A 17,849-nucleotide genomic window follows, 5' to 3' on the forward strand; every position below is an offset into this window, starting at 1 on the left:
GGGGCTGGGAGCCAGGACTCCTGGGTTCTCTCCCCGGCTCGGGAGGGAAGTGGGGGCTGATAGGTTAGAGCAGGGGGGCTGGGAGCCAGGACTCCTGGGTTCTCTCCCCAGCTCGGGAGGGGAGTGGGGGGGCTGGGAGCCAGGACTCCTGGGTTCTCTCCCCAGCTCGGGAGGGAAGTGGGGGCTGATAGGTTAGAGCAGGGGGGGCTGGGAGCCAGGACTCCTGGGTTCTCCGGGGGGCAGGGCTCATTACGCGGCTGGGCAGCAGGAGCTCAGCTTTGCGAGCAGACGGGAGCAGCAGCAGCGTAAGTTGCTTTTCTTCCGCCGGCTCCATGTGCGTCAGCAGCCCCCCCTTCCCCCCACACATCAGAGCGTCTGCCCCCCCCGCCTGCCAGCTCCGACGCGGGGCTATCTATACCGCAGGGCTAAATATACCCCCTCGGCTGGCAGGCGGGCAAGAGCCGCCCGGCTCCCCTCTGCCCGCACCCCGGCTTCCCCAGGACCCCCCTGGGGCAGGGGGCGCTATGGGGTGTAGGGGGCTCGCCAGGGGCTGCTGGCCAGAATGAAAGGGTTCATGGCTGCATCCCAAGGGGTCTAGTGGTTGAGGGGGGAGGGGGTTGGGAACCAGGACTCTTGGGTTCTCTCCCCGGCTCTGGGAGGGGAGTGGGGTCTGGTGGCTAGAGCAGGAGGGGCTGGGAGCCAGGACTCCTGGGTTCTCTCCCCAGCTCTGGGAGGGGAGTGGGGTCTGGTGATTGGGGGGGGGTGCTGGGAGCCAGGACTCCTGGGTTCTCTCCCCAGTGCTGGGAGGGGAGTGGGTCTCGTGGTTAGAACAGGGGGGTCTGGGGGCCAGGACTGACTCCTCTGCCCTCTCCCAGCTGTTCTGATGGCGCATGTCCACACTGGGGGGAGGCGAGTGTGTGTGTGGGGGGGGAGTCTCCTGTTTCTGGGGGGCGGGGGCCAGGAAATCAGCCCCACGAATGTCCAGTGCCCCATGCCCCACAGCGCCCCCAGCTGGGCTGGGAGGAGCCTGGGCTGTGCCCCAGCTGGGACCCACCGCCCGTGGGCTGAGCAGGTGGCTGGCGCCGGCTGGGCCAGCAGCTGCCCGGGCTGGGAACCGCGTCTCACGTCCGCTGATTCCTCGCGGGTGAGTTCTCGCCCGCTCCCAGCTCCGTGCAGCTCCCGGCGCAGAGAGCGAGGGGGGGGGGCTCTGCCAGGGCCCCAAGTGCCGACCCTCAGCCCCCCCCAGGTTGTGTATCTCTGGTCTCGGTGCTGAAGCTGACTTTGCGGGTCTCCCCTGGCTCTGCTGGGCGCGTGCTCCTGCCCCTGTGGGTGGGGGGCTGCTCCTGCCCCCGTGGGTGGGGGGCTGCCGGGCGGCTCTGGGCAGGGGCCGCAGCCGGGTTAGTTCAGGCGCTGATCCAGGGCCTTGGCCCCGTCGTCGCCTCTGCCCACCGCCAGCCGGGCTCCCGGGGCCTTGGGGTGGGGCTGGGAATGGGGCAGGAGGCGCCGGCCCCCCAGTTCTCACCCCCTCTCTCCCCAGCATGCGGACGTGGGCACGCCGGGAGGCCGAGCGGCTGCTGAAGGAGCGGGAGCGGCTGGGGCTGCCTCTCCTGGACTCCAACTACTTCGACCCCAGCAAGCTGGTGCTGCCGGACGAGGAGGAGGAGTGAGGGGGGCTGGGCCGGCACCCCCCAGGGCTGTGTGAATAAACCTGCTGAGCCAGCTGGCCCCGCCTCTGTCTCTGTCTGTCTGTGGGGCGGGGGGGGTGGAGCCAGGACTCCTGGGTTCCATCCCCAGCCCTCGTGCGGGAGGCTCTGACACCTTCGGATGCGGCCCAGAGCTGGGTGGCCTGAGTTCTGGCTCTGACCCTGTTCCCTCTGCCTTGGGGGAGCTGTGGGGCTGTTCCTCGGCCGCCCTGCCCCAGAGGTGGCTGCATCTTGGTGCTGGGTGAGCCGTCCCCAGGAGCACCCAGCTCGGGGGGGCAGGAGGTGGCCGTGGCTGAGGGGAATGGCCCTTTGGAACTGCACGTGAGGCCAAGGCAGGACCCACAGGAACCACCCAGCCGCTGGTCTGTGCCCTCCCCCGGCCCCATAGCCAGCCCTGCACCTCTGCTGCTGGCTGTGTGTCCCCCACTCATCCCTGCCCCACAGCTACCTGTCTCTGTGCCCTGCTCCTCCCCCCGGCTTGGCCAGCTGACATCACTCTCCCAGTTTGGGAAACTGAGTCATGAAGAGCAGCTGAGAGTCAACAGCACAAGAGTCCTGCCTCCCTGTGCCCCAGCCACTAGACCCCACTGCCCTCCCAGAGTGGCGGAGAGAACCCAGGAGTCCTGGCTCCCAGCCCCCCCGTCCCCCAGCCACTAGACCCCACTCCCCTCCCGGAGCGGCGGAGAGAACCCAGGAGCCACTAGACCCCACTCCCCTCCCGGAGCGGCGGAGAGAACCCAGGAGTCCTGGCTCCCAGCCCCCCCGTCCCCCAGCCACTAGACCCCACTCCCCTCCCAGGGCGGCGGAGAGAACCCAGGAGTCCTGGCTTCTCTGCTGGGCCTCAGGAGAGGTTCTGCCATTTCTCTGAGACGCGGCTTCGTGCGTCACCGCTGGCTCTGCCCTTGTTCAGTGCCGGCTGCTGCTGCCTGTTCACTGCGCCACAAATAGCATCTCAGCCCAGGGCGAGCAGCCCTCCAGCGGAGTTATAGGGGGCTGTACCCCACTTGCCCCGCCCCAGAGGTGGCTGCATGTCAGGGTGGGTGAGGCCCCCCCCGGGCAGGGTTGTGTGGGGCTGTTCCCAGCTGCTCCGCCCCAGAGGTGGCTGCATGTCAGAGTGGGTGAGGCCCCCCCCCCCGGGCAGGGTTGTGTGTGGGGCTGTTCCCAGCTCCTCTGCCCCAGAGGTGGCTGCATGTCAGGGTGGGTGAGCCCCCCTGGGCAGGGTTGTGTGGGGCTGTTCCCAGCTGCTCCGCCCCAGAGGTGGCTGCATGTCAGAGTGGGTGAGGCCCCCCCCCAGGCAGGGTTGTGTGTGGGGTTGTTCCCAGCTCCTCTGCCCCAGAGGTGGCTGCATGTCAGGGTGGGTGAGGCCCCGGGCAGGGTTGTGGGGCTGTTCCCAGCTGCTCTGCCCCAGAGGTGGCTGCATGTCAGGATGGGTGAGGCCCCCCCCGGGCAGGGTTGTGTGAGGCTGTTCCCAGCTGCTCCGCCCCAGAGGTGGCTGCATGTCAGGGTGGGTGAGGCCCCCGCCCCGGGCAGGGTTGTGTGGGGCTGTTCCCAGCTGCTCTGCCCCAGAGGTGGCTGCATGTCAGGGTGGGTGAGGCCCCCCCCCGGGCAGGGTTGTGTGGGACTGTTCCCAGCTGCTCCGCCCCAGAGGTGGCTGCATGTCAGGGTGGGTAAGGGCCCCCCCCAGGCAGGGTTGTGTGTGGGGCTGTTCCCAGCTCCTCGGCCCCAGAGGGGGCGGCATGTCAGGGTGGGTGAGGCCCCCCCCCCGGGCAGGGTTGTGTGTGGGGCTGTTCCCAGCTGCTCCGCCCCAGAGGTGGCTGCATGTCAGGGTGGGTGAGGGCCCCCCGGGCAGGGTTGTGTGGGGCTGTTCCCAGCTGCTCTGCCCCAGAGGTGGCTGCATGTCAGGGTGGGTGAGGCCCCCCCGGGCAGGGTTGTGTGGGGCTGTTCCCAGCTGCTCCGCCCCAGAGGTGGCTGCATGTCAGGGTGGGTAAGGGCCCCCCCCAGGCAGGGTTGTGTGTGGGGCTGTTCCCAGCTGCTCTGCCCCAGAGGTGGCTGCATGTCAGGGTGGGTGAGGGCCCCCCCCAGGCAGGGTTGTGTGTGGGGCTGTTCCCAGCTGCTCTGCCCCAGAGGTGGCTGCATGTCAGGGTGGGTGAGGCCCCCCCGGGCAGGGTTGTGTGGGGCTGTTCCCAGCTGCTCCGCCCCATAGGGGGCTGCATGTCAGGGTGGGTGAGGCCCCCCCAGGCAGGGTTGTGTGGGGCTGTTCCCAGCTGCTCTGCCCCAGAGGTGGCTGCATGTCAGGGTGGGTGAGGCCCCCCCCGGGCAGGGTTGTGTGTGGGGCTGTTCCCAGCTGCTCTGCCCCAGAGGTGGCTGCATGTCAGGGTGGGTGAGGCCCCCCCCAGGCAGGGTTGTGTGTGGGGCTGGTCCCAGCTGCTCCGCCCCCGAGGTGGCTGCATGTCAGGGTGGGTGAAGCCCCCCCGGCCAGGGTTGTGTGGGGCTGTTCCCAGCTGCTCCGCCCCAGAGGTGGCTGCATGTCAGGGTGGGTGAGGCCCCCCCGGGCAGGGTTGTGTGGGGCTGTTCCCAGCTGCTCCGCCCCAGAGGTGGCTGCATGTCAGGGTGGGTGAGGCCCCCCCGGGCAGGGTTGTGTGTGGGGCTGTTCCCAGCTGCTCTGCCCCAGAGGTGGCTGCATGTCAGGGTGGGTGAGCCCCCACCCCCGGGCAGGGTTGTGTGTGGGGCTGTTCCCAGCTGCTCTGCCCCAGAGGTGGCTGTGGCCCAGAACCACCTCGTTTGCCCAGGCTCAGGGCCTGCCCTGGCCAATGGGGGAGCTGTGGGGTTGGGGGAGAGTCAGCCTGGGATGGGCCATATGGGAATCGGTGCTGGGGGCTGGGTAGAGATTTTCCCTGTTAACTCCGGGGGGGGGGCCTGCGGGACAGGTGCCCCCTTGGGGATTCCAGGTGCCCTGGGCCAGGCAAAGTGGAGTCACCTGGGACCCTGATCCGGCTCAGCTCCGCTGTGGGGGTGGGGGCGCTGGGCGGGGCTGGGGGCTGCGGGGCGGGAGTGAGGGGCACCAGCAGCACTGCGGGGCGGGGGGGTCCGTGGCAGACTCAAGTCCGCAGCGAGATGTTTCCTTCTCCCGGCGCCTGCGGCAGACGCTGAAATATTCATGGGGAACCGAACCTCCCGAGGGGCGACTGGGCACATCATGGCAGCCCTCCCACAACCTGCCCCCAGAGTGTCCCCCCCACTGCCCCCCACTCCTGACCCACAGCTCTGCTGGTGCCCCCCCCACTTCTGACTGCAGGCCCCCATAACCCAGCCCTGGGCTCCCCAGGTCTGCCGGTGCCCCCCGTTCCTGACTGCAGCCCCCCATAGCCCAGCCCTGGGCTCCCCAGGTCTGCCGGTGCCCCCCACTACTGCCTGCAGCCCCATAACCCAGCCCTGGGCTCCCAGGTCTGCTGGTGCCCCGTTCCTGACTGCAGCCCCCCATACCCCAGCCCTGGGCTCCCGAGGTCTGCCGGTGCCCCCCGTTCCTGACTGTAGCCCCCCATAACCCAGCCCTGGGCTCCCCAGGTCTGCCGGTGCCCCCCGTTCCTGACTGCAGCCCCCCATAGCCCAGCCCTGGCATCCCAGAGTTCTGAGAGTTCCCCCCACTTCCAACCGCAGCCCCCCATAACCCAGCCCTGGGCTCCCCGCAGCTCTGCCAGTGCCCCCCCAACCGCAGCCCCCCATAACCCAGCCCTGGTGTCCCCCAATCCCAACCCACAGCCCCCGCCCTGGGCTCAGATCCCCTCCCGTTTCAGGGGAGCGAACCCAGGAGTCCTGGCTCCCCCCCGCCCTCCTGTTGCCGACCTATTTCTCTCGCTCTCTCCCGTGCGCTCCGCCCCGCGCGGCTCCGGGCTGGGCTCAGAGTCCCCGGCGGATCCGGGCAGGCAGGAGCCGGAGCCGGGCTCCGGACATGGCCCGCTGCGCCCGCGGGCGGCGGTGACCGGACCCAGCCCCAGGTAAGGTGCGGGGAGGGGAGCCAGGACTCCTGGGTTCTCACCCCGCTCCGGACGGGGAGTGGGGTCTAGTGGTTAGAGCGGGGGGGGGGGTCTGGGAGCCAGGACTCCTGGGTTTTCTCCTGGCTCTGGGAGGAGTGGGGCTGGTGGGTTCGAGCCGGGGGGGCGGGGCGCCAGGCCTCCGGGGTTCTCGCCCGGGCGCGGGGTGGGGCGTGGGGTCGTGTGGTTAGAGCGGGGCGGGGCGGTTCTGGGAGCCAGGACTCCTGGGTTCTCTCCCCGGCTCTTGGAGGGGAGCAGGGTCTAGTGGTTAGAGCGGGGGGGGGTCTGGGAGCCAGGACTCCTGGGTTCTATACCTGGCTCTAGGAGCGGAGTGGGGTCTAGTGGTTAGAGCAAGGGGGGGTCTGGGAGCCAGGACTCCTGGGTTCTCTCCCAGGCTCTGGGAAGGGGGTGGGGGCTGGTGGTTAGAGCAAGGGGGGGCTGGGAGTCAGGACTCCTGGGTTTTCGCCCGGGGTGTGGGTGGGGTGTGGGGGCTGGTGGGTTAGAGCAGGAGGGGCTGGGAGCCAGGACTCCTGGGTTCTCTCTCCGGCTCTGGGAGGGGAGTGGGGGCTGGTGGTTAGAGCAGGAAGGGCTGGGAGCCAGGAATCCTGGGTTCTCTCCCTGGCTCTGGGAGAGGAGTGGGGGCTGGTGGTTACACAGGGGGGCTGGGAGCCAGGACTCCTGGGTTCTCTCCCGGCTCTGGGAGGGCAGTGGGGCTGGTGGTTACACGGGGCTGGGCGCCAGGACTCCTGGGTTCTCTCCCCGGCTCTGGGAGGGGAGTGGGGGCTGGTGGTTACACGGGGGCAGGTTGCAGTTGTCTCTGGGAGGTGGCAGCTCTAGGCACATTCTGCTTGTAAGGGAACCACCGGGTGAAGTTTGGCAAAGTTAGAAGGAGCTGAAGATTGGTCCCCTGGCACTCAGGGCCGGGCACTGGGGGGCACCGTGCTGAGGGCAGCAGGGCGAGGGCTGGGCTGAAGCCAGGTGATGGGGAGCGGGATGTGGGGCTGGGCTGGGCAGGGGGCGCTCTCCCCTGGCAGGCGGGGCCGGGCACGGGGGGATGCCGTGCGGTGGGGTGCGGGCCGGGGGGCTGGTTGGGGGGCTGGGGAGGGGCCGTTCTCCCCTGGCCGGTCAGGGCCGGGTGGTGCTGGTGGGGGATTTGGGGGGGGCTCCCCGATTTACTCACTGACCCAAGCGGCTCACACTTGCCAAGGGGTGTTCTGAGCATGTTCAGTTCTCAGCCTTTGCCCTGCTCCATGTGTGTGTGTTTGTGTGAGTGTGTAGGTGCCCTCAGCTGGAGGGACCAGGCCCTGCACTGTGTTGGGGTGCACAGCTGGAGTGTGGCGTTTCTGTTTGTGATGATGTGTTGTGTGTGGCTTTGTGTCTGTGCACTTGCACTGTGTGGCCCAGCTGCATTGCGTGTCTGTTCCGTGTGTACGGTTGCGGTGTTGTGGTGTTTGTGTGATTACATGTGTGTTTCACAGGCAGTGTTGTGTGGTGTGGTTTTTTTCACGTTGTGTGTATGTCTGCATGGATGGGGTCTGTTGTGTGTATTGCAGTGTGTGTGTCACAGTATGTGTACATGGTCGTCTTCGCATGGTGCATATGTCGCAGCATGTGTGTGTGCGTTTGTCTTGTGTGCATTGACGTGTGTGTACAGTTGTGATGCATTCGTGCTGTCGTGGTGCATGTGTGCGGTTATGGTGTGTGTGTATGAGGTTGTGGGGTGTGTGTCAGTGGGTGTGCATGGTGTGTGCATGGTTGTGTGGTTTGCATGGGATGTGTGTACGGTTGTGTGGTGTGCATGGTGCATGTGTGCAGTTGTGGTGCGTGTGTGTGGTAGTGGTGCATGTGCCACAGTGTGTGTATGCAATTCTGATATGTGTGCATGTATGGTTATGCACACATTCTGGTTGTGTGTATGGTTCTGACACTGGCGAAGCCGGGCCCGGCTGTTTGTGTGTGAAGTTGTGGGGTGTGTGCGGTTGTGGGGTGTATGTGGCATATGTGTGTGGTCATGGTGTGTGTGTGCTGTGTATCTGCTGTTGTGTGGTGTGTATCAGTATGTGTGCAGCTGTGGGGGGGTGTTGCAATGTGTGTGCGGTTGTAGATGTGTGTGGGGTCTGTGTTGCTGTGTGTGTGTGTGTGGTTGTGGGGTCTGTGTCGCAATGTGTGTGGGGTGTCACAGTGTGTGTGGTTGTGGGGGGTGTTGCAGTATGTCTGCGGTTGTGGTGTGTGTGTGCAGTTGTGGGATGTGTGAGGAGTTGTTTGTTGCAGTGTGTGTGTGTGGTTGTGTGGTGCTTGTGTCACACTGTGTGCGTGGTTGTGTGGTTTGTGTATCGCTGTGTGTGTGTAGTTGTGTGTGTGTTGCAGTGTGTGTGGTGTGTTTGTCACAGTGTGTGTGTGTAGTTGTGGGGTGTGTTGCAGTGTGTGTGGTTCTGTGGTGCATTTCGCAGTATGAGTGCAGTTGTGGGGTGTGTGTATTGCAGTGTGGGCGTGGTTGTGGGACGTGTGTCACAGTGTGTGTGCAGTTGTGTGGTGTGTGTGTTGCAATGTGTGTGCAGTTATGCGGTGTGTGTGCGCGCTGCGTGTGTCGCAGTGTGCGTGTGGTTGTGTAGTGCATGTGTGTGTGGTTGTGTAGTGCATGTGTGTGTGGTGAGTGTGTCACAGTGTGCGTGCGGTTGAGCGCTGTGTGTCACAGTCTTTGTGCGGTGTGTGTGTCACAGTCCGTGTGTGTTTGTGCAGTATGTGTGTCACAGAGTGTGTGCGGTTGTGTGCTGTGTGTGTTGCAGTCTGTGTGCGGTTGTGCGGTGTGTGTGTCGCAGTGTGCGTGCGGTTGTGCGCAGTGTGATGCAGTCTGTGTGTGGTTGTGTGGTGTGTGTGTGCGGTTGTGTGGGGTGTGTGTCACAGTGTGTGTGCGGTTGTGCGCGGTGTGATGCAGTCTGTGTGTGGTTGTGTGGTGTGTGTGTGCGGTTGTGCGATGTGTGTGTCACAGTGTGTGTGCGGTTGTGCGCGGTGTGATGCAGTCTGTGTGGGGTTGTGTGGTGTGTGTGTGTGCGGTTTTGCGATGTGTGTGTCACAGTGTGTGTGCGGTTGTGCGCGGTGTGATGCAGTCTGTGTGTGGTTGTGTGGTGTGTGTGTGCGGTTGTGCGCGGTGTGATGCAGTCTGTGTGTGGTTGTGTGGTGCATATGTCGGTACCTGTCTGGGTTGCGGTTGTTGGTGCCCCTCCCCCCGCCAGGTTACACCAGTTTCCAGCTCCTGTTGCCTTCAAGCTGCTGTAGCCGGGTTGCCATGGCGACAGCGGGGGGGTTCTCGGGGTTACCGTGGCGATAGGGGGGTTCTGGGACCATCTGTCCGGTTGTCACCACTCAGTGTCCGAGGCGGTGGGGGGGTGTCCCTGCTCGCCCAGCCCTGCCCCCCCTCGCCCTGCCGGTGCCCCTCACTCCCGACCCGCAGCCCAGCGCTGGATCCCACCCTTTGGGTCCCTGGCTCTGCCAGCCGGGCCCGGCTTCGCCAGGGCCAGAACCCAGGAGGCAGCTGCTGCCCTGGGCTGGGAACTGGCTCTGGGCGGGGAGGGGGGTCTGGTGGTGAGAGCTGGGTGGAGGCTGGGAACCAGGACTCCTGGGTTCTCTCTCCGGCTCTGGGCGGGGAGGGGGGTCTGGTGGTGAGAGCTGGGTGGAGGCTGGGAACCAGGACTCCTGGGTTCTCTCTCCGGCTCTGGGCGGGGAGGGGGGTCTGGTGGTGAGAGCTGGGTGGAGGCTGGGAACCAGGACTCCTGGGTTCTCTCTCTGGCTCTGGGCGGGGAGGGGGGTCTGGTGGTGAGAGCTGGGTGGAGGCTGGGAACCAGGACTCCTGGGTTCTCTCTCCGGCTCGGGGAGGGGGACTCCCGAGTCTCTGCCGGGAGGTGATGGCAGCCTGGTTCTAACCGGGCATGAGGGGAAATTCGAGGGGAGCCGAGGTCCCGAATCCCACGGCCCCCATCCCTGACCCCAGCCAGGTCCCATAAGGAGCCGTCTCTGTCAGGTGACTTCCAGCCCCAGGATGGAGGGTCTGGCTGGCTCAGCGGGGGGCACCGGGCTGCAGGGGGCAGGGAGGGGGCTCAGTGGGGGGGCAGGGGGGGCTCAGGGGGGCACCAGGCTGCAGGGGCAGGGAGGGGGCACCGTGGGGGATGCAGACTCTGTCTCACTCCCCCGACCCCCCCAGGATGCCGTGGGGGTGTCTCCGGCTGCGGGAGGAGAAAAACTACAGCTCCGTGGGCGACATCACGGACAAGTACGAGATCGGGGAGCTGCTGAGCGCGTGAGTATTGTGGGGGGGCTGCTCCCCACAGCCCGGCCCACAAAGACCCCCTCCCACAGCGACGTGCTCACATGCCTCAGTTTCCCTGTCTGCCGGGCGGGCGGGGGGTGGAGGAGGGAACGGGATAATTTGACCAGACTCCAGGGGAGCCCCACCCCCTGGCCCTGGGACGAACGGGGTGGAGGTGGGGAAAAGGGGGAGGGTGGGAAGGGTAGTCCCAGTAATTCACAGTGGTGGCAGGGTGCTGGGGGGCTGTTGGGGGGTTACAAACGGTGTGGGATGTGGGGTAGCTGGGGGGGGTGATCCACGGGGGAGGGTAACGTCTCTCCCCCCCCAGGAAGGAGTTCTGTGAGCTGTGCCTGGCCCGCGAGCGCCGGACCGACCGGCTCGTTGTCTGCAAGCGGTTCCGGAAGAAGGACGGCAGGAAGGTTCGCCAGGCCGCCCGGAACGAGATCCTCATCCTGAAGATGTAGGTACTGGAGCCGGACCCCCCCCCCCCACCGCCGCAGCTGGGCCAGGAGTACTGGCAAAGGGGGGGCCCTGAGAGCCTTCGGCCTCCAGCTCCCGAGTCTCCTTCCTCCAGTCACCCTCCCCTCCTGCGCCTGCTGGGCAACACGACAACGTACAAGGGGAAACTGAGGCAGGCTCGGCCTTCAGAAAATCCCCACGTGGTTGCACATTTCTGGCCTTGCTGCATCTCTCTGTCGCCTTCCCCCCCCCCCCCCCGGCACTGTTCCTCTTTGCTCTGCAGCTCAGAGGGGTCCTCGCCCCACTGCCCTGCCCAGGGGCGATGAGGTGGGGTGTCCTGGCCTCTGGGGTTCCCGTTGTGAATGACTCTGGCCTCTGGCCAGTCCCTCCCCTTTGCACTCAGTGCATGGCGGAGGGAAACTGAGGCAGGCTGGGCATCCTGGCGCTTGCTAGAATTGCCATGTGGGAGTCAGGACGCCTCTTTCGGCAACAGCCCATGTGTATCTGCTGTGCTGGGGGGTGTCGCTCTGCAGCGGGGGGGGGCAGGAAGGAAGCTGTGCCAATTGCTTGTCCCCCCCCAGGGTGAGTCACCCCAACATCCTCCAGCTGATCGACACCTTTGAGACGCGCAGGGAATTTTACATCATCCAGGAGCTGTGAGTGCCAGGGCTTGGGGGGGTGGGGGGCGACCTCGGGGCAGGGAATGGTGGGGTCCCATGGTTGGGGGGATGCCAGGGTTTGGGGCGGATTGGCTGGGGGCTGATCCCACCCTGGGAGCAGAAGGGAGTGGGGGAGCGAGGGGATATGGGTTGGGGGACTCCTGGGGCTGGGAGCAGGGGGGAGGGGAGGAGACCCCAGGGCAGGAAACAGAGGGGAAGGGAGGGGAGGGGACCCCAGGGCAGGGAACATGGCGCTCCAGGCTCAGGGGGGGCTCGGGGGTGCCCCAGGGCTGAGCCAGCCGGTGCTGCCCCCCGCAGGGCGACGGGCGGGGACGTGTTCGACTGGATTTTGGACCTGGGCTGCTACACGGAGCGAGACGCCAGCAGCCTGATCCGGCAGGTGCTCGAGGCCCTGGCCTATCTGCACAGCCTGCACATCGTGCACCGCAACCTCAAGGTCAGGGACCCAGGCATCCGGGCTGCCCCCACCCCCGCTCTACCCACCAGGCCCCAGTGCCCTCCCAGAGCCGGGGAGAGAACCCAGGCGTCCTGGCTCCCAGCCCCCCTGCTGTAACCACTAGACCCCACTCCTCTCCCAGAGCCGGAGAGAGAACCCAGGCGTCCTGGCTCCCAGCCCCCCTGCTGTAACCACTAGACCCCACTCCTCTCCCAGAGCCAGGGAGAGAACCCAGGAGTCCTGGCTCCCAGGCCCCAGGTTTCAGCGAGACTCGCTGGCTGGTTTCTTTAGCTCACGTCCCCCCCCACGTGGCCACTTCTGTGCCATGCAGGTGGGGTGGTGGTCTTAGGGGTGGGGGCAGGCTGAGAGGGGGGAAAGGGGTGGAGTGGTGTGGGGCAGGCTGGTGGGAAGGGAGGGGGAGTGTGGGGCCAGCAGGGGAGGGGGCAGTGTGGGGCTGGCGTGGGTGGGCGTGGGGTGGGGCGGGCACTGGGGGGCAGGCGGGGAGGCGGTGTGGGGCTGGCACTGTGGGGCTGATGGGGAGGTGGTGTGGGGCTGGCACTGTGGGGCAGGCTGGTGGGAAGGGAGGGGGCAGTGTGGGGCTGGCGCTGTGGGGCTGTTGGGGGAGGGGGGGGTGGGGGGCTGGCCCTGTGGGGCAGGCTGGTGGGAAGGGAGGGGGCAGTGTGGGGCTGGCGCTGTGGGGCTGGCAGGGGAGGCAGCGGCGTGGGGCTGGCGCTGTGGGGCTGGTGGGGGGGTCTGACGCCCGGCGCGCCCCCCAGCTGGAGAACCTGGTCTATCACACCCAGCAAAGCCGCGCCAAGGTCGTGCTCCGGGATTTCTACCTGTCGCGCTTTGAGAACGGAGCCATCACTGAGCCCTGTGGGACGCCCGAGTACCTGGGTATGTCCCCCCCCAGTACCTGGGTACGGCCCCCCATTCCCCCGAGTACCTGGGTATGTCCCCCCAAGTACCTGGGTACAGCCCCCCCATCCCCCCGAGTACCTGGGTATGTCCCCCCCAGTACCTGGGTACGGCCCCCCATTCCCCTGAGTACCTGGGTATGTCCCCCCCAGTACCCGGGTACGGCCCCCCATTCCCCCAAGTACCTGGGTATGTCCCCCCAAGTACCCGGCACGGCCCCCATCCCCAGTACCTGGGCCTGGGTATGTTCCCCAAGTACCTGGGTACAGCCCCCATCCCCAGTACCTGGGTATGTCCCCAGTACCTGGGCACGGCCCCCATTCCCAGCAGTACCTGGGTATGTCCCCCAGTACCTGGGTACAGCCCCATCCCCGAGTACCTGGGTATGGCCCCAGTACCTGGGCACGGCCCCCATTCCCCGAGTACCTGGGTATGTCCCCAAGTACCCGGATCCCCAGTACCTGGGCACGGCCCCCATCCCCGAGTACCTGGGTATGTCCCTCCCCAGTACCTGGGTACAGCCCCCATTTCCCGAGTACCTGGGTATGTCCCCCAAGCACCCGGCACGGCCCCCATTCCCAGTACCTGGGTATGTCCCCAAATACCCGGGTATGGCCCCCATTCCCCCGAGTACCTGGGTATGTCCCCCCCCAAGTACCCGGGTATGGCCCCCCATCCCCCCGAGTACCTGGGTATGCCCCATGATGAGTACCTGGGTACGGCCCCCCATCCCTCTGAGTACCTAAGTAAGCGATCCCCAAGTACCAGGGTTCCGTCCCCATCCCCGAGTACCTGGGCACGCCCCGAGTACCTGGGTATGTCTCCCCAAGTACCTGGCGCCCCGAGTACCTGGGTATGTCTCCCGAGTACCTGGCGCCCCCCCCCAGTACCTGGGTATGTCTCCCCCAAGTACCTGGGTATGGGACCCACCCCGAGTACCAGGGTACAACCCCTCCAAGTACCTGGGTACGACTCCCCTCCCCCCAAGTACCTGGGTAAGTCCCTCCCACCCCAAATACCTGGTACAAACTCCTGCCCCTCCCCTGAGTACCTAAGTATCGGACCCTCCCCGGAGGTCCCGCCCCCTTCCCCCACCCTGAGTACCACTGTCCCACCCCCTTTGTCCTCACCCCCCGTTATATCTGGGGGTCTCACCCCGTCTCTGTCTGCCCCCAGCCCCCGAGGTCATCGCCCGCCAGCGCTATGGGCGCCCCGTGGACTGCTGGGCCGTGGGGGTGATTCTCTTCATCCTGTGAGTGGGGGGCCCGGGGGGTCGGAGGGGATGGGGCTGGGGGTCGTATCGGGGGTCGGGGCTAGGGGGCAGGAGGGTGGCATTAGGCTGTCCTGGGGGGGGGGGCTGGGTCCCGCGACCCCCCTGACCACCCCTCCCCCCGCAGGCTGTCGGGGAACCCCCCGTTCTACGCCGAGGCGGAGCAGGAGTCTGGCCGGGGGCAGGATCGGCAGCTCTTCCGTCAGATCCTAGCCGGGGAATACCGCTTCGACCCCCCCTACTGGGACGAGATCTCCCCCGCCGGTGAGCCCCCCGCACCCCACAGCCGCCCCCCGCGCCCCACAGCCCCCCACTGCCCTGACTCCCCGTCCTGGGACGAGATCTCCCCCGCCGGTGAGTCCCCCGCACCCCACAGCCCCCCACTGCCCTGACTCCCCTACTGGGACGAGATCTCCCTGCCGGTGAGCCCCATGCCCACAGCCCCCGTGCCCCACAGCCCCCACTGCGCCCCACAGCCCCCCACTGCCCTGACTCCCCGTCCTGGGACGAGATCTCCCCCGCCGGTGAGGCCCCCGCGCCCCACAGCCCCCCCCTGCCCTGACACCCCCTACTGGGACGTGATCTCCCCTGCCGGTGAGCCCCCCATGCCCCACAGCCCCCCCCGTGCCCCACAGCCCCCACTGCCCTGACTCCCCGTCCTGGGACGAGATCTCCCCCGCCGGTGAGACCCCCGCACCCACAGCCCCTGCCCCACAGCCCCACTGCCCCGTCCCCTACTGGGACGAGATCTCCCCGCTGGTGAGACCCCGCCCCACAGCCCCCACTGCCCCCCACTGCCCTGACTCCCCGTCCTGGGACGAGATCTCCCCTGCTGGTGAGCCCCGCACCCCACAGCCCCCGTGCCCCACAGCCCCCACTGCCCTGACTCCCGTCCTGGGACGAGATCTCCCGCTGGTGAGCCCCGCACCCCACAGCCCCCTGTGCCCCACAGCCCCACTGCCCGTCCCCTACTGGGACGAGATCTCCCGCCGGTGAGCCCCCGCACCCACAGCCCCCTGCCCTGACTCCCTGTCCTGGGATGAGATCTCCCCGCCGGTGAGCCCCGCACCCCACAGCCCCACTGCGCCCCACTGCCCCGACCCCTCCTGGGACAAGATCTCCCCGCCGGTGAGCCCCCCGTGCCCCACAGCCCCCCACAGCCCCCACTGCCCTGACCCCCTACTGGGACGAGATCTCCCCGCCGGTGAGCCCCCATGCCCCACAGCCCCCACTGCGCCCCACTGCCCCGACCCCTCCTGGGACAAGATCTCCCCTTCCAGTGAGCCCCCGTGCCCCACAGCCCCCACTGCTCCGACCCCCTACTGGGACGAGATCTCCCCGCCAGTGAGCCCCCGTGCCCCACAGTCCCCACAGCCCCCACTGCCCTGACCCCTACTGGGACGAGATCTCCCTGCTGGTGAGCCACCCATGCTCCACAGCCCCCACTGTGCCCCACAGCCCCCACTGCCCGTCCCCTACTGGGACGAGATCTCCCCGCTGGTGAGCCCCGTGCCCCACAGCCCCCACTGCCCCCACTGCTCCGACCCCTACTGGGACGAGATCTCCCCGCCGGTGAGCCCCGTGCCCCCAGCCCCCACAGCGCCCCACAGCGCTGCCCTGCCCTGCTGGGACAATCTCTCTCCCGCTGATGAGACACCCCGCCCCCTGCCATCCCCCAATCCCTAGAGCCTGCCTCACGCGTCTCCCCCCATGCCCCTGCCACGCTGGTATGGGGGGGGCATTCACCCCGACTGCCCCTCCCCCCACTGCAGCCAAGAAGCTGGTGTCGCAGCTGCTGGAGGTGGATCAGGACCAGAGGATCACGGCGCAGGAGGCCCTGGGACACGTCTGGTGAGGGGGGGGGCAGCTGGGGGGCCGGCAGCAGAGTGGGGAGGGGCATTGTGGGGGAATGGGGCGTGGGGAGGGGCAGGGTGTGGGCGTGTGGGGAGGGGCAGGTGGGCATGGGGCAGTATGGGGGTTGATGGGGGTCACTCCCTCTCAGCTGGGGGCAGGGAGGTACATGGGGCCGTCTGGCTGGGCTGGGGGGTGGCTCTCTGCTGCAGGGCCTTCCCCTTACACCCCCAACCTGCCCCTCACTGCCCAGGCTAATGGCTACCAATGTTTCCTCCCGGCTGGGTCTTCCTGTGCCCCCACGTTCCCCATCTCCCCACACATCCTCCCAATCTCCCCTCCCCCAACTCACCTGCATCCGCCACCCCAACCCGGCCCCTGCGCTGCATCCTCCCCCCCCCCCACCCCCCTCGACACCCGCCCCCCAGGATCGCGGGCAACGTGGCTTCGGAAAAGAACCTCAAGGAGGGGGTCTGTGCCCAGATCGAGAAGAACTTTGCCAAAGCCAAATGGCGGGTGAGTTTCCCCAGGGGCATTGGAGGGCGCCATGGGGTGGGGGCTGGGCAGGGGTCTGAGCCCTGGGGGGTGCTGGGGGGGGTTCTGGGGTGGGGGTTGGGCAGGGGGCGCTCTCCCCTGGCAGGCAGGGCCGGGGCCAGGGGGTGCCGAGGGGAGGGGGCTAGGCGGGGGGGTTGCTCTCCCCTGGCAGGCAGGGCCGGGGTGGGGTGGGGTGGGGGGCAGAGTATTGTGGGGCTCTCTGACCCGCTCCCCTCTCCCCACAGAAGGCCATTCGAGTCACCACCTTCATGCAGCGGCTTCGCGCCCTGGAGCCCGGTGCCCATCCCCCTGCCTTGCTCCCCGAGGTGACAGTGGAGGAGCCCCGCCCCACAGGACCCCCCAGCACAGAGCGACCGAGGGAGCCAGCGGGGCCAACGGAAGAAAAGACGCAATAACCCCTTTGTACAGCTCCGTGCACCCTGATCGGACCCAGCGTCCCCGAGAGGGGAAAGGCCCCGGGGCCCATTCCCACCCTGGCTCTGTCCCCATCCCTGCCCCCAGCTCAGGACCGGCCCATGGGACTGGGATGTGCATGTCCATCCATCCAGGCCAGCTGCATGTTTTATGAAGATGCTATTTTAATACAGAAATCCCAGGCTGCCCCCCACCCCCCTTGTCCCCCCCGCACCCACAGGGAGCCTGGAAATAACAAAATAAAGAGAGATTCTGTCTCTGGCAGCTTTTACGGTCACTTTCTTCCTCTGTCGGCCCTCCGAGGGGGTGGGGGAAGGGCTTGGAGGTAGGATGGGAGAGAAGGATCTAACTGCTAGATCCCACTCCCCTTCTGGTGCCGAGAATAGAACCCAGGAGTCCTGGTTCCCAGCCCCGCTCTGCTGTGCCCCACCAGACCCCACTCCCCTCCCCTCCCAAAGCCGGGGTGAGAACCCAGGAGTCCGGGCTCCCAGCCCCCCCTAGTCTAACTCAATAGACCCCACTCGCCTGCCAGAGCTGGGGAGAGAACCCAGGAGTCCGGGCTCCCGGATCCCCCTGCTCTAACCACCAAACCCCACTCCCCTTCCCCTCCCCTCCCCTCCCCGAGCTGGGGAGAGAACCCAGGAGTCCTGGCTCTCAGTCCCCCTGCTCTAACCACCAGACCCCACTCCCCTCCCAGAGCCCGGGATAAAACTGAAGGAAATTCCATGCAAAAAATGTTTGTTAAAAGACGACAACTGAGGCGGCCAAGCAGCCGGGGGGGTTCAGAGACCCCAGGATTAATGGCAGCAGAAGCAGCACGCCTGGTAAATTCACTCCAGGTGACCACAGTCGCCTTCTCCTTCCCATCGACTCTGTAAGGCCACCCCTGCGTGGGGCATGGGATTCTCGCAAACCGCCGGGGGAATCGACATGGTAGAGTGGGGAAACTGAGGCAGAGCCATGTCTGCTTCCCTCACTGCACGCCTGCCAACTTCTGGGGCATCCTACAGACCCAGACCCCTTCCCTGAACAGTCCTGGAGTCAGCCCCAGGGCACGGCCCACCCCGGGCACGGCAGGAAGCGGGGAGCAGGTGCCAACCTCCCTCTGTGATGGGGTGGGGCCCAAAGGGGCAGAGTTAAGGGGATGGGCATTGGGGACCCATCCAGCCGGGTACCCCAGCGCCCCCCAGTCTGTCTGTCCCTGTTCCCGGGTGATCTGTCCCCCCCCA

At 67.0% G+C, this 17,849-nt stretch overlaps 2 protein-coding genes across 5 annotated transcripts in view; both read left to right on the plus strand.

Annotated features, from left to right (window-relative positions):
• Positions 1-1,724, plus strand: part of NDUFB11 (NADH:ubiquinone oxidoreductase subunit B11) — an 11,299-nt gene extending 9,575 nt beyond the window's left edge. The window contains exon 3 of the mRNA XM_039510558.1: positions 1,538-1,724. Within this exon, the coding sequence (XP_039366492.1) occupies positions 1,538-1,667 (130 nt within the window). The 3' untranslated portion in view covers positions 1,668-1,724. The remainder of the gene's footprint in view (positions 1-1,537) is intronic.
• A 3,545-nt stretch (positions 1,725-5,269) lies between these two features.
• Positions 5,270-16,884, plus strand: LOC120388811 (caM kinase-like vesicle-associated protein). 4 transcript variants are annotated; one of them, XM_039510903.1, is made up of 11 exons: positions 5,270-5,698; positions 9,933-10,028; positions 10,366-10,497; positions 11,078-11,152; positions 11,474-11,612; positions 12,389-12,509; positions 13,707-13,782; positions 13,928-14,064; positions 15,573-15,651; positions 16,080-16,167; positions 16,434-16,884. In XM_039510903.1, exons 2-11 carry the CDS (start codon positions 9,934-9,936, stop codon positions 16,599-16,601), a joined length of 1,110 nt encoding a protein of 369 aa, XP_039366837.1. In that variant the 5' UTR covers positions 5,270-5,698; position 9,933; the 3' UTR covers positions 16,602-16,884. The 4 variants fall into 4 exon arrangements, with proteins under 4 accessions (XP_039366837.1, XP_039366838.1, XP_039366833.1 ...); XM_039510904.1 differs by having other exon boundaries at positions 5,296-5,698; positions 12,416-12,509; positions 16,431-16,884; XM_039510899.1 differs by having other exon boundaries at positions 5,307-5,698; positions 16,431-16,884.
• The last annotated feature ends 965 nt before the right edge of the window (positions 16,885-17,849 follow it).

Source organism: Mauremys reevesii, linkage group 22, assembly GCF_016161935.1.
Source record: "Mauremys reevesii isolate NIE-2019 linkage group 22, ASM1616193v1, whole genome shotgun sequence".
In the NCBI taxonomy this organism is placed as follows: Eukaryota; Metazoa; Chordata; order Testudines; family Geoemydidae; genus Mauremys; species Mauremys reevesii.